Below are 15,561 nucleotides of genomic sequence, written 5' to 3' on the forward strand. Positions count from 1 at the left end.
GAGAAAGGGGATAGAGAGGGGGAGAGAGAGAAGGAGAAGGAAGGAGATAATAATAGAGATGGAGGGTAGAGAGAGATGTGGGGGAGAGAGATGGAGAAGAGAAAGGGAGAGAGAGCAAAGAAGAGAGAGGAGAGGGAGGGAAGAGAGAGACGCGGGGGAGAGAGAGATGAGGAAGAGAAAGGGAGAGAGAGCAAGGAAGAGAAAGGAGAGGAAAGGAAAAAATTTTCACTCTAAAAAAAATTTACATCTCAAAAAATTAATCTCCCAACACTTCCTAAATTTCAAACTAAAATAAATCTGCATTTAATACATTATGATATATCATATAATCACAATAACACAATAAACTCACATGTGCACATTTTTCTCACATGGTTCAATTTAAAAAAAATAAAAAAATTTCGGGTGATCTCGTCGTGGGTTAGGAGGTCCACACGAACATCAGGGAGTAGCGCAATATCTACATCAATTCTAGTCGAAAAATGAGAAAAGGAATGCCCGATTCCCTGACACACGAAATGAGATGGGAAGGTAAGTCCAATGAACATCCTCGGCCGTCCGATCACGTCCTCCAGATCAACGGTTGATACCCCCTTATCTGCTGGACCTTCGCAATGAAAGGCTCAACAGAGTTATGAAATTCAGTGCAAAACTCTCACAGATCTCGTGCGTATCGATCTTCGGATTCACCAGGTGAGTCACTCCGTTACTCTTTTGGGTTTGATTTCTGCTCGAAATCTCAGCGATATCATTCTAGGTCATACTTTTTCACTGCGGCAGCATTGGATATAGGGTTTCTCCATTGAGCCTGGTTTCGTATGAATGCCTTAGGTAGATCCTTTGAATTTGATAGAGAATACTGTGTCTCGTATTTTATATAGGAAATTTTAGACTCCCATAAGGATATAATATGCATTTGCAGGCAAGCAAAAAAACCCTACAGAGGTCGTGCATGTGGTGCAATTATTTTTGAAATTAATGCTGTTTTCTCAATTCTGCTTTCCTGTATTGCGCCTTCTTTGTGATTTTAACCTTGGTTGAATCCGTGAAAATATAGGCCTGCGGCCTTGACACAGTAAAAGACGATATCGTCTGCTGAAGCACTTTAGGGTTTTGTTTAGTTTGGCAAATTTTGATTTTTAAAAGAAATAGGGGGGAATGTGGTGGTATATCCCTTTATTTCAGAATTTCAGAAGCGATTTATAGGGGCTGGATCGGCAGAGAGCTGTCTTCTACCAAAATCGCGTAGAACATGCGGCCAGCCACATTCGTGTGAAACGTATGCCATGTAGGTCGGACAGAGCACAGCGAGAATGGAAGCTGAGGGGATGGCTGAAAAAAAAAACCTCTGCTGACCTCACCATAGAACCTATTCGAGGCTCTAGAGTTTAATTTAATGAAATTAGGTTCTTTTTGATTTACTGGTCTTTCGTATCAGTTTTGGTTGGCAGCTGTTAGAAGGGTTTTGAATGGGTAGGTTTTTAAGTAAGGTCATAGTAAGTATAAATCAGTGACGGACTGCTTAACAAGGATTTTCAAGCTATAACTAAGACCCTCTTGAGAGCTTCTCTTAACTCTTCCGTGTCTTGATTTTAAGTTCTGCTCTTTGAATGCAGCCTTTGGTTTTGGAAACTTTTGGTTCTTGAACTGTCTAAGTGGTCATGTTTTGTTGGGTTCAGTTGGCGAGACAATCTTCCTTGTTTGGGAGTAACAATAAGATGTCACAAGAGTTACTTTAACTATGCTTGTTTGGGAGGCTGAATCTTGTTTCTTTTAGGTGGTTTATTGCTTCTCTGTCACATGAACAGTCATATTTTGTTTAGTCTATCTTTCCTTCATTGTATTTTCAAGTGGTAAATATCAGACTTTGGATAACCAATAAATTTTTATTTCTAAGGAGAGATGTTCTTGGCAGGTATTTTTTTCTTTGCTAGAGAAGCTTCTCTTTCTTTGGAGAATTTGGCTTCTTTAAATGAAGAAGAGTAGCCTTGGCTACTTGGAGAATATCCTAGACATTACCTTGGTAATGAACTGCACAGAGGTTTAGATTGGCTGCTTGTTTGTTATTTTAGCAAATTTGACGTTTTGCAAAGAGCACAGGTTTGAGCCATGCCTGTAGCTGAGACTGATGTTGGTGATGATTCTAATCATGAGTTGGTGGAGGTTGAGGAGAGGATGCAATCAGTAGATGTGATTGATGGGAATGGAGAAATGCATGAGCAACAGCAACAAGAGGGGGAGGATGACAGATATGAAGAAGCTACAGAGCTCCCATTAGATGATAGGCAAGAGGTAAATGATAACAAAGCACTAGATGGAAAAGAAAATGGAGAAGAGGAAAATTATTTTGGAGAGCAAGGAGCATCTCAGCCAGTTTTGGCTAAAGATGAAGAGGAGATGCTTATTGAAACTGAGGAGGAACACCAACTGAAAGATGGGCATCCATTGGTAAAGGAGCAGGATGCAAGTGAGAAGATAAAGGAGGATGCAGTGGAAGCCGTTCAAGTAAATGCCAAGCTTCCTGAAGTTGAGATTGGAGCAGTTGATTTTCAAGATCAAGAAGAGAGATGTGAAGAAGCCACAGAGATACAGTCAAAAGATGTTTATCCTTTGGTCAGTGAGTTGGATATAACTGATAAGAACGATGGGGAAAAAGGTGGAAAGCATCTAAGGGAAACACTTGGTGAAGCAGATCATAGTGAGAGAGTTGCCTCAACGCTGCATCAATCAAATTCTGAGCATCCAGTGGGAAATATGCATGAGGAAAGTGAAGATGTAGCACAGAATGGGCTGGACGCTGAAGGGGAAAATAGAAAGAAACTAGAAGGAAGGGGAGAACAGTCTGAAGCTGTTGATGATAATGAGGAGGAAACTCTCCAAGCTGCATCATTGTCTCAACTCTCAGAAGCCTCTGACACACCTCTACCACTAGGTCAGTTTGTAGATACCAAAGGAGTGAGTGCTGAGCCAGTACCAATAGATATGAATGGAGCGGAAACATCATCAGTGATTGAAGAGAGTGCAATCAAGGATGGGCTTGCTGTTGAAGAAGAAGCTGCAGTAATTGTGGAGTCAGGTAAGGATCATACAGAAATTCAAGAGGCTGTTTCAAATGGAAACCCATACAAAGGAGAGTCTGACAGCAAGGAATGGCAAGCAGGGAAATCAGAAGAGGAAGTTCAAGATGAATGCCAGCAGGAAGAGATGAGGATTGCTAACGCAATGACTATGGATAATGAGAGCAGAGAAACTCTTCAAGTGAAGGCGGAATCAACACCAACAGATATAAATGAAGCAGAGACATCATCAGTAAAGCCAGTGGAGATACAAGAGAATACAATCAGGGAGGAGTTTGCTGTTGAAGAAGAAACAGAAGTAATTGCAGAACCAGGTAAGGAGCATACAGAAATTCAAGAACCTAGTGCAAGTGGAAATGTGGAAGATGAAAAATATGAAGGTAAGGAGTGGGAAGCAGAGAAATCAGGAAAGGTAGTTCAAGGGATAGGCCAGCAGGAAGAGATAAAGCATACAGGAATTCAAGAACCCTTTGCATGTGAAAATGTGGAAAAAGTGGAGTCTGAAAGCAGGGAATCGGAAGCAGGCAAAATAGGAAAGGTAGTTCAAGAGGAAGGCCAGCAGGAAGAGACAAGAGATGCAACCGATGTTGATAATGAGAGGACAGAAACTCTTCAGGGTATGGAGGGGTTGGTTTCACTGGTGGATGGCCATGTAATAAATCAAGAGATTGGAGATGCTAGTAAGGGGGCAGCTATCGAAGAGCCACAGTGCAATGATGACGGTGTAAATACAGGAATCCATGATAATACTGAGAATACCCTAATGCCACATCAAGAAAAGCATGTGGTGGCTGAAGATAATTCAGAGCTTCCCTTCACTAATGCAGAGGAACTGGTAACGGTTGAACCAATTCCTGTCAAGATTGAGGAAAAGGTAGTTCTGGGTGAGGAGGGCAAGTTGAAGGACCAAATACAACAGGTTAATTCTATGACAGGAATTCGTGAAGCATTTGACACTAATGGAAGAGAAAAGAAGCCCATCCCAGATGCAGCATTAGCAGTGGAATCAGAGGTTGAATCATCAGATGATGAGACCGAGGAAGATGAAGTTCAGGTTGAGTTATCAGCTTCAATTCCAGGATCTAACAACACATCCACAAGCAATTCAGGATTGCATCTTCCTGCTCGCCCTGCAGGCCTAGGATCCTCAGCGCCATTGCTAGAGCCTGCCTCTCGCACAGTGCAGCACTCCAGACCAAATGGTACTTCAGCATCTCGCACATCTCAACTTGTGGAGGATCAACCTGCTGGAGACTCAGATGAGAACAATGAAACTCGTGAGAAGCTCCAGATGATCAGAGTGAAATTCTTGCGGCTTGCCCATAGATTGGGTCAGACACCACACAATGTTGTGGTTGCACAGGTCTTGTACAGACTTGGTCTGGCAGAGCAGCTGAGAGGAAGCAGAAATTCTAGCAGAACTGGAGCCTTCAGCTTTGACAGAGCAAGTGCAATTGCAGAGCAGCAAGAAGCGGCTGGGCAGGAGGGCCTTGATTTCACTTGTACAATCATGGTACTTGGCAAGACTGGAGTTGGTAAGAGTGCAACCATCAATTCAATTTTTGATGAGGTGAAGTCTAGAACAAATGCATTTCAGATGGGAACAAAAAAGGTGCAGGAGATTGTAGGAACAGTTCAAGGCATTAAGATCAGGGTGATTGATACACCTGGGCTTCTAGCTTCCTTTGCTGATCAGCGTCGTAATGAGAAAATTCTTAAATCAGTCAAGCATTTTATCAAGAGGACACCTCCAGATATTGTTTTGTATTTTGATCGGCTGGATATGCAGAGTAGAGACTATGGAGATCTTCCACTATTGCGCACTATTACAGAAACTTTTGGGTCGGCTGTCTGGTTTAATGCAATTGTAGTCCTCACCCATGCTGCATCAGCTCCACCTGATGGGCCAAATGGTACTCCTCTGAGCTATGAGATGTTTGTAGCTCAACGTTCTCATGTTGTTCAACAGGCTATTCGCCAAGCAGCTGGAGACATGCGACTTATGAATCCTGTATCTCTGGTGGAGAATCATTCCCACTGCAGGACCAATAGGGCAGGGCAGAGAGTTCTGCCGAATGGGCAGATTTGGAAGCCTCAATTACTGCTACTTTGCTTCGCATCTAAAATCCTGGCTGAAGCAAATGCACTCCTAAAGTTGCAAGATAGCACACCTGGTAAACCATTTAGTTCTCGCCCAAGGGTCCCACCATTGCCTTTCCTCTTGTCTTCTCTTCTGCAGTCAAGACCTCAGCTGAAGTTGCCAGAAGAACAGTTGGGAGATGAGGATGCTTCAGATGAGGATTTGGATGAGGCTTCAGATACAGAAGATGAGTCAGAGTATGATAAACTACCTCCTTTCAGGCGTTTAAAAAAATCTCAACTAGATAAGTTGAGTAAAGAGCAGAGGAAAGCATACTTTGATGAGTTGGAGTACAGAGAAAAACTGTTTATGAAAAAACAGTTGAAAGAAGAAAGGCAGCGTCGGAGGTTTATGAAGAAGATGCCTGGAGCTACAACCATGGAGGACGCTGAAGAAAATGATGGCAACATTGAAGACGAAAATGCTGGTGCAGCAACTGTGCCTGTACCAATGCCAGACATGGCTTTGCCACCATCCTTTGATGCTGATAATCCTACCCATAGATACCGCTACCTTGATACATCCTATCAATGGCTCGTGCGCCCTGTTTTGGAAACTCATGGTTGGGACCATGATGTTGGGTATGAAGGAGTGAACTTGGAGAAGATGTTTGTGATTCGCAATAAAATTCCTGTCTCAATTTCAGGTCAAGTTACAAAGGACAAAAAGGAAGCCAACCTGCAAATGGAATGTGCCGGGACTTTGAAACATGGAGAGGGAAAAATGACTTCGGCAGGACTGGATATTCAGACCCTTGGTAAGGAGCTTGCATACACTGTGCGTACAGAAACCAGGTTTAGTAATTTTAAGCACAATAAAACAACAGCAGGACTTGCCATGACACTATTGGGTGATGCCATAACTGGTGGTATTAAGCTTGAGGACAGATTGATGGTTGGCAACAGGTTTAAGCTGGTTATAAATGGGGGTGCCATAACGGGCCGTGGAGATGTTACATATGGAGGAAGTGTAGAAGCTACTTTGAGAGACAAGGACTACCCAATAGGCCGTTCACTTTCTACCTTGGGACTTTCCATAATGGACTGGCATGGGGATCTTGCAATTGGGTGCAACCTGCAATCTCAATTCGCAGTAGGACGGAATGCAACAATGATTGCCCGTGCAAATTTGAATAATCGTGGTGCAGGGCAAGTTAGTATTCGTACAAGTAGTTCTGAGCACCTTCAGCTAGCTTTGATTGGAATCATTCCAATTTTTAGGACTGTTAGAAATAGATTTTTTGGGTCATCTGATCATATGCAGTAGATGAGCGGGACACAGCATCTAGATAGAGATGGATGAATAGGAAAGACCAAGTAGCACTTCTTGATGCAGCTCTTGAAATACCAATCCATGGCAGTTTTTTAAATTCTGTGTAATATGCATATTATTATAGTGGTTAATGTTTCCTTTTGGTTTGTCAACTTTGTAACTCTTCCAAGGTAATACAACCATGTGAGCAAGATTCACAGCCATTGGTGTGAATGATCAAACAAATGCTAAAATTATACATCTATAGTTTACCTTTTTTTTCAGAAGAATAATAAATTGTAACAAAGAGCAACACTGTATGCACTAGTGGTTGTGTGGATAATATTGGATTTACTCATGGGTTTTTTTGTTTATTTTGAGCTCACTACAGTTGATTTACAAGATGATATTTTTTTTCATGCTTTGCTACAAGTGGTGTGACACCAGCTTCAAAGAAGATTCAGTGATACCTATTTCACTAACGGGACAATCTGAAGACTTAAGCCTTCCAAAATGGATGACGAGTTATCTGAGATTCTGCAAGTAAAATGATTAATACATATTTGGTATGTTATTGTTTTCTATGTATTCTTATAAGCAATGACTCCATTTCAAGACAAAGAACCCACTGCAAGCAGTACAGGCAAATCTATCTACAGAAAATCAACATAATTGTGATTTCCTCTCGCTGTGTACTTCAGGTGCAATTATCTTTTAGGATGACAAGAAGTAAGGGGAGGGGAGACAAAGCTAGTACACCCTTATTTCAGGTGTCAAGTTTGCCACATGGATGGCCAACCTGACACTCCTAAATCATATCCCAAAGCTATCTGTGTCTCTCCAATGTGGAAATAATATCTGTTTGAACTTTTGCTTGTCAAGGCACATCAACTTAGACACGATTTGTAGGGGGTTTATAAACCCACTATTTTCACCTTTCCCTGTAGGTGGGACAGGTGGACAGATGGCATACTAGAGAGGATTAGCTTCAGTAATTGTCCATCTTGTATGTCTTAATGGATTAATGCACTTGGCTTTTGGAATGCCTCTCTCTCGAAGATGTTGGCTTATCCCTGCTTTGCTCCTGCTGCATCAAAGTTAACTTCTGCAATAGTGTTCGATAGCTCCTGTGACTCTAGCTGTTGACAGAGGGTTCTCTGCTGTTTTTCAAGTGGAGCCCATTCTCAGCTCAGATTCAGGTAGGAAATTGAGTTCTTAAAGGTGCAAGAAGTTTCTTTGAAAATTGTTGGTAGAACCTGCTGGCATCGGAAAGTCTCTTTTCCAATATTTTTCCCATTTGCAGTCATGTGGGTATGTTATTCTTATTTGGCACTGATTGTTTGTGATTCCATAAGTTGCATGGTTATATAGTCTATATATTTGGGCTCTCCTAATTGTCCTGTATATCCTCTATCTGCAGTTCTCGCTTGTGCATCGGATATTATGCCGTATGCACACAGAATTCCCAATTGATGTTAAAGGAGTACTTGTGCTGCCAATTCATTCTAGGATGGTAACAAAGGTAGATATGAAGTGGCGAAAAGACATTATCTAGGGCTTGACATAAGAAGAGGCACCAGAAGGGTACAATATAACACTAAATCCAATTCCTACTGGCAAGTAAATAAAGTTTGAAATTAATCCTGTGTTCTTTCCCGTATGCACTGTTTAATCTATTTAGGTTGCTGCAACTAAAGAAAATTAAAGAGGGGGCCTTGATGCACTGCCATAAGTTTTGGTGCTGGATTAAAATTGCTAGAAAATACCCCTATAGTATACCTCTTGCTCAAATTTTATAGTCTATATTTTATAACCTTTGTGGAAAACAATATAGTCACTTGCCTCTCTGCCTTTGATTAGGTTTTCTTGCATATAAATAAAGGTTTCTACTATCTGGAACTTAAAATGCTTCAGAAAATGAAATCTGCCGTAACACCGAGGGAAGAGTTCCCATTGATTAACTAAGTGTAAGAAATATTTAAGGCTTCCCATTGATTAACTAAGTGTCAGAAACATTTAAGGCTCTGGGTGCATTCCGAGATATGCCCAAAACCCCGATAGGGAAAGCTGAGTGAAACTTGGTTCATTGTCGAACTATGATGGGCCAAACTTTTGGCCAGATTCTGGATAGGTTTTCAGTGGAAAGCGGTGAATGCCAATTATGCCCTACACCATAAATTCTTATTATTGAACTGTGAAGCCACTTGCCAATTTCTTGTTAAGAAGGAAAACCCAGAATGGAAACTCCCCCGTAATCCACGGATGGTAAATGGGGTAAAATGTCGGCCATGATTATGGAGCCTAACCCGAGGGGATCAACACAGTTTGACCTCCCCAACTTTGGAGGAGAGATCTCAGATCTGGCTCAGGCCTGCTTGAGCTAAACCTCGAGGGTTGGCCACTTGCCTATTACTTGTATGAACACCTAGTTAATGAATTTAAAGTTAGGCTTTCTGTGAATTTTAATTGGTAAGGCTAGTAGTTAGAGGTATTGGTAAGATGAGTAGTTAAAGGGAGTGAATGTAAAGTATGAGTTTTCTCCTATTAACTAGGAGTGGCAGCCAAGTGGCCACATTTTGTAGAGATTCAATAGTTAGATTGTTGGGTGAATGCATGCATTTAATCTCCGCATTTCTTATGCGCTTCCACAACCTGATTTTGTGGAGAATCTACGGTTTTAGATTGTTGGGTGATGCATGCATTTACTCCACTTCTTATGCTCTGTGGCAACCTGATGGCTCCTACTGCTTCTCTTCCCCATTTTTATGCTTAATAAGTTTTGTTCAAAAAGAATTGCAGTCTTAGTGTTGAATCCACAATATTATTTTGCAGACTATAACAGTCCTCCAATATTCATACCAATCAAGGTATTGAATGGGGAAGGGATTCCCCAGGAGAAGAGATGTAGATGGCACAACCATGGTTATCAGGTTACTTCGTTTGCGTGGATTCAGTGTAACCACTGAAGTTTTCAGCCACTTTAAGCAAGGAGGGCGGTTCTTGTAACTTGTACAGTGCCTCCCAGGTTTTGTTTCCCGGTGAATCCTTGAAGAGGCGAGAATTTCCTTGAAAAACAAGAACTGGTAGTGAAGGATTTCAATGCAATCATGCCTGCTGCATTTTTTCATTGGTACAGGCTCGGAGCTGCTGTATGTGAGCAGACACAACAAAGCAAGAACCCAACAATTTGGTTAAAAAGGTCGGGCTCTTGAGCCTCGTGATCTATACTGAAGCAATGTAACCATTCCATTTGTTTCACTCACAATTCGGAGACTAGTCATGGCTCTTTCACCCTCTCCAAAGTTTCTTCATGATATCAGTTGCAGTGCTCTAATCATGGGCGAGCTTTGAGGAAATTGAGAAGTTTTTTTCCCTTCCTGACACATCATTAATCTGTACTGGAAAGAGGAGTGGCCGCCAAGTATTATTACTTTATGTTGGTCAGTAATTTTTGGAAGTATAATTAGTAGAATGACATTTCAAGAGCTTAGTTAATCTCTCCAGAAACACAATTATGAAAACACTAAAGAGTTTCAATGCTGATGAAAGCAAACATTTTTCATCACGTATATCATGGACAATGGATGGGCTGGTATTGCTCGTGAAGCTTTTCTATTGAAGCCATTAATAAATTATCATTATTCATCTGAAGAATGAACACAGGGTCACGGCAATGGGTTGTGGCAGTGTCGGCTTTCCCGATTCACTCCTTAACTGCAACTATACCTTTTGCTTAGACTTGTATGCCGTGAGTCACACAAATACTTTGCCCTTCACAACCATCTTTTTGGATTTGCATACTTAGCGTTTCGACATCAGGTTATCAAGTGTATGAGAGCGTAGCAGCGCTTTGGCCTCATGTTCATTCAGAGGCGTATAATTGCTGCCTTCGTAATATCATAGCGATCACTACCTGTGCTGCTCAGCTCTAAAGAAGCAGCCCACTTCACAGCTGTAATTATTCCCCTTACAGTGTTGACAATTTGGTTTAGCAGGTTTTGTAAAAGTCGTTTTGATCCTGGCGCCGCTTTCCGAATATACCCCGTAGCAGAAGGCTACTGAGCAGTGCTCGTAGACGGAAACATGCAACAGCTTGTGACTGCCATTACGGGCACCCGCAGGGAATAGGTCCATGTAAATTGATTGTTCGAAAATCAGGCGCATTTGATTAATTTTCATGCGAAGCACAGAGCCAATGACACTGCAGGAATCAGTTTTTAGTGTTGCCCAAGTAACGTTAGTTGCAAGATGTTTTAAAGTGATTTGTTGCTTTAATTATGGATGTGAATCAATAATTGGTATTATTTAATTCGGGATTAGTTGAAAAGTGGATGACTATTTTTGAGCGTCATGCTGACGGGTTGAGGGAGGCTGGCCTGGGAGGACCGTGATTATTTATTTACAATTTAATTTAATTTTTATTTTTTTTTCCCTCTGGAAAAATCAATATATATTTCTTTAATAGTGCAGTTACATATAAGTTGGATAGATACAGTATACTTCAGTATGCAGTCTGTGCAGTACCACGCAGGGCATGCGGTTCAGTTCATGCTGTATATGCTTTTCTTCTTAAACAAAAAATCAAAAAAACCAAAAAACCAGTGATGTCTGTAGAGAGCTGTCATTAGATATATATATAAAAGTTTAGTTTACTATTTGCTGATCCAAAGTTGGGTATCCTGGATCTATATAAGGCCGGTGATAGAATTTATACTCCCGCTGCTCAATAGTCTCTGTGATCTCCCATAGTCCTCGGTCCATCAACGCTGCCTCCTTGGAAAGTTGATCGGCACCCTTATTATGCTCCCTGTAAATGTGAGAGATAGAAATGAAGTTAAATTGCGCCTTGAGGACGAGAGCTTCTTGTAGAACAGTGCTGAGAGAGTGCATATGACATGTAGCTGTGCCATTCAACCAATTTACAATGATCTGAGAATCTCCATAAATGTTGATGTATGTGCAATGATGATTTAATGCAAAATGTAGAAGATGACGCAAAGTAATCAATTCAGCAAAATTGTTTGTGCCGACACCCAGGCCAGCCTTGATGCAGTAATGATGAGTCTCTGAAACATGAAGGATAATACCACCTCCGCAGCTTTGTTGGTTAGCCGCGCCATCAAAAAAAGCCCAGGGCGTGCTGGTGTCTATGATGGGCGGCGGGGCAGGCTGGCGAGCAGGTGGAGGAGCGGGTACAGGGAGCTCATTTAGGGCAGCAACAATGCTGGCTTCGATAACAGGCCAGTGAATGGGCTTCTCGTCAAAGATGGCTCGGTTACGGGCTTTCCAAATAGCCCAGTTGATGATGATAGGAAGATTAATCAGTTTTGTACCCTTATGTTTCTTTTCCCAATCGATCCACGCCATTGTAACATTTTGACCCTCCCATTCTCCAAAGTAATTTATGTGAGCACGAAGGTGTTGCCATAGTGCGACAGTGGCTCGACATCTCATAAAAATGTGCTTTGTGGTCTCTGAGTCCTCTTTGCAGAGCACACATCGCGTGGGTCCGTATATAGCTCTCTTTGCCAGCGTTTCACCTGTAGGTACCTTGTGCCTTAGAATGCACCAATTGAACAGTTTTGTTCGGGGGGAGGCAGTACATTTCCAGATGTTCTTCCACCAGTGTGGGATGTCTCCTGGCTTTCTGTGATCAATAAGATATATATATCCTTCTTTTGGAGTGTATATCCCGTGTTCTGCACGGTGCCAAATCAATTCATCCGGTCCCTCCAGTATTCGAATGTGGGCTTCCATCAAAGCTTCCCTGTATTCATCCCATATGAGGTGCCATCTTCTCGAGATGTTCAATTGCTCAGCCGTTTTCCATGCTTGGTGAAAAATATCAGATTGTGCTGGGTCAGCTAATTGGGAGATGACATTGATGTTTTGAGCAGCTAAATGAGCAATTAATTCCTGTGGGAGTATATGTCTGCCTCCACTGCCGGACCAGGGATCCAACCCTATTCTTGCACTGTTGCCATCCCTGATGCGCCATACAAGATTATCCCTGATAAGTGGTAAGGAGTTCAGAAGAGCCTTCCAAATCGAAGAGATGCCCACTTTATTCCAGGAGGGCAGTCTTGCCCAATCTAATATGCTGAGTGGCCAAATATACTTATGGTAAGTGATGTCGGTCCATAAACTGTGGGAAGTGAGGAGAGCCCATCCCATTTTGCCGGCCAGAGCTTTTGCAAATTGCGAAAGATCCTTTAGACCCCACCCTCCCCACTTTTTGGGCAGGGAAATCTTGTGCCATCCAATCCAAGCAAAAATTCGCTTATCCTGGTTTCCTGCCCATAGGTATCGATTGCATAACTGTTGCAATTTAGCTAATATGTTGCGGGGTATCCATGCCATAGCCATCCAGAAAACCGGGGTGGCCTCCAAGACTGCTTTTATCAGGGTTAATCTCCCTGCTCTGGAGAGATACCTAAGACACCAACAAGATAGTCTTTTTTCGATCTTCGCCACGAGCCAAGCCCAATCAGCAATCCTCTGACTTGTTGGTTTGAGCCAGTACCCAAGATATTTTAAGCCTCTATCCAATGGCTGATGTGCATACGGGAAAGCTCTTCTTGCAACAAGTGATTCATTCGCAGATATATCAAACATGGTGATGGTGGATTTAGTGCGGTTGACTTCCATCCCTGTAGCTGTGGAGAACAGATTGAGCAGTCGAGAAAAAGTCGATGTGTCCTGTATACTTCCGTCCAGTAATATCAGGACATCATCTACAAAGAGAAGATGAGTAATATAGCAGATGTCTGATATTTTGAGGCCACGGATAGTATTCTCCCTGCTAGCATTGATCAAAAGTCTACTTAGGGCTTCAATTACCAATAAGAAGAGTAATGGCGAGAGAGGACATCCTTGGCGGAGGCCTCTTTCAGAGTGAAAGAAATGGGAGGCCGAACCATTGATCAGAATACTAAAAGTGGGGGAGATAATGCATGCCATAATCCAAGTTATTAAAGACATTGGAAAACCGACCTGAATGAGAATCATTTTGATATACAACCAGCTGACACGATCAAAAGCCTTTGAGAGATCAATTTTCAGCAGGATGCACTTGAGGCGCTTTGTCCATATAGAATGAATTGCTTCCTGTGCGGATCCGATGGCTTCATGGATCTGTCGATTTTCAAGGAAAGCAAATTGTTGGGGGGATATATGCCTGGAGAGAATGGGCTTGATCCGGTTTGCTATGATCTTGGATATGATTTTGTAGAGCACGTTACAGAGGGATATGGGGCGGAAGTCATCGAAAGATGATGGGTGGTCAGATTTAGGAATGAGGGCAATAAATGTTGAGTTTATGGCATGGTAGATACTACCAGTTGTTCTGCTCTCCTCTACCACTTTGAGAATGTCTTCTCCCAGGAGATCGAAGAAGGCTGAGTAGAATTCAATGGTCCATCCATCCGGGCCTGGGCTCTTCTCCTTTTTGAACCATTTAATTGTGCTCTCCAATTCAGCCAAGGTGACAGGGGCTTCCAGATCCTCTAGATCTTCTTCTTCAACAAATCTTGGGAATTTTGTAGCCACATTGATGATTTCCGCCAGGTTTGCACCCCCAGGACTCTTGTATAGATTCCTGAAGTGAGTGGTGCCCAAGTTAGAGAGCTTATTGAAAGTATCAGCTTGTCCTCCCTCAGGTAGTGGCAGGTTCCATATGGTATTCGCCACTTTCCTTCCCTTGGCAAAATTGTGAAAAAATCTGGAGTTCTCATCCCCCGCCTTTAGCCAAATGGCTCTACTACGAAGTCTGATTGATTCCTCCCTGCCCTTGAGAATAATATTCTTCTGATATTCCAATTCCACCAGTCGAGCCTTGTCATCCTGAGTGAGGAAACCAAGGTTTCTTTCGTCCGTAAGGTTATATAATTCATTTTCCACCTTAGTGAGCTGCTCATCTTCATTCTTCTTTTTTGCCTTTGCCCAGTTTATGACCAAATGTTTTAATTCTGTGAGGTTTTTTACGAATCCCCTAGCCATCGTGGATTCTCTGTCGATAGGATGATCCCTCCAGAAAGATGAAATAAGTGCTGTGAAACTGGGGTCTTGTAGCCACACATGATTAAATTTGTATGGCACTTTAGGCTTCTGATCAGGTCCGCGAATTTCCAAAGCTATGGGAGAATGGTCGGAAATGCCCCCAGTACTAACCCACTGCTTGAATGAATGCAGCCGATGGATCAGGGGCTCTTTCATGAGAAATCTGTCCAATCTTCTGGCCAAAGCAGCTTCCCCCGTCCTTCTATTTCTCCAAGTAGGCTGCAACTTTTGTACTGGGGTATCAATGAAGTCATGCTGCTCCAATAATTGACTCATGTAGTTTGTGATGGGGTCAATCTGGGTTGCCTCACCCCATGATTCATTGAAACCCAGTGAGAAATTCAGGTCCCCCCCGATGATGGTGTGCTCAAGTGAAAGAAAATTGCAGCTGAACAGATTTCTCCAGAATTCTTCCCTCTGCTGGCAGGGTCCATATATGTTGATAATGCGGAGGGGGAGCCCGAGATCAATAGAGATGATGTCTGCACCCATGAAACCCCGTCCGCCCCAAGATGATAACAGCTTAATCGAGGTAGGGTTAATACCGAGAGCTAAACCCCCCGACCTACCAGTGGCATCCATAGCTGTGAATTGCCATTTAGCCCCTACAGAGGCTAGGGTGCGAGAGCATTGCTCTGCAGGTCCAAGAGTTTCTTGGAGCAATATGATATCCGGATTCTCGACCTCAAAAAGTCGTTTTAAGGCAAGCTTTTTTGGGGCGCTTGCCATCCCCCTACAATTGAAAGAGATGATTTTCATGGGGGCCCTTCCTTGAAGGGGTTCGATGCTCTAAGGACCCCTAAAATGGTGGCTTGTCGCCCAGCAGCAACTTCTGCACCCGCAAGTTGGATAGCTTTGTTAAGGTTTGATTTTCGGCCTCGGGTGGTATGAGCTCCAATATCCGGAGGTACGATGCCTAATCCAGCACAGGATTCAGATGCCCCTGGGCGGGGTGCCCGGGGTCGGAGGGAGTAGGGGTGTGATGAGGATGACCGGGACGATATGGGGGGCGAGGGAGGAGAAATGGAGAGAGGC

The 15,561-nt window shown here is 42.8% G+C and overlaps 1 protein-coding gene and 1 pseudogene across 3 annotated transcripts; one reads left to right on the forward strand and one right to left on the reverse strand.

Annotated features, from left to right (window-relative positions):
- Positions 1-494: 494 nt before the first annotated feature.
- On the forward strand, positions 495-6,692 carry LOC149238021 (translocase of chloroplast 108, chloroplastic pseudogene; annotated as a pseudogene). 2 transcript variants are annotated; one of them, XR_016246359.1, is made up of 2 exons: positions 495-693; positions 1,916-6,692. The product of XR_016246359.1 is annotated as a translocase of chloroplast 108, chloroplastic pseudogene, transcript variant X1 (transcript). The 2 variants fall into 2 exon arrangements; XR_016246360.1 differs by lacking the exon at positions 495-693 and adding an exon at positions 722-831.
- A 4,420-nt stretch (positions 6,693-11,112) lies between these two features.
- On the reverse strand, positions 11,113-15,255 carry LOC149238022 (uncharacterized). The gene is made up of 2 exons (XM_089369445.1): positions 13,922-15,255; positions 11,113-13,267 (listed from the first exon to the last, which is right to left on the reverse strand). The coding sequence occupies exons 1-2, from the start codon at positions 15,253-15,255 to the stop codon at positions 11,113-11,115; spliced, it is 3,489 nt and encodes a 1,162-aa protein (XP_089225571.1).
- Between the last annotated feature and the right edge of the window lie 306 nt (positions 15,256-15,561).

The sequence above is a fragment of the Pinus tabuliformis genome, chromosome 8, assembly GCF_031772625.1.
Source record: "Pinus tabuliformis cultivar Carrire ecotype Pingquan chromosome 8, CPIR1, whole genome shotgun sequence".
Lineage (NCBI taxonomy): Eukaryota > Viridiplantae > Streptophyta > Pinopsida > Pinales > Pinaceae > Pinus > Pinus tabuliformis.

Excerpts from the sequence above, each read along its gene's own strand:
- LOC149238022 (XM_089369445.1), bottom strand. The coding sequence starts at position 15,255 with ATGGCAAGCGCCCCAAAAAAGCTTGCCTTAAAACGACTTTTTGAGGTC. Across the intron at positions 13,268-13,921 it reads TTGGAGAGCACAATTAAATG|GGAGAATACTATCCGTGGCC; the intron begins GTTCAAAAAGGA and ends CAATGCTAGCAG.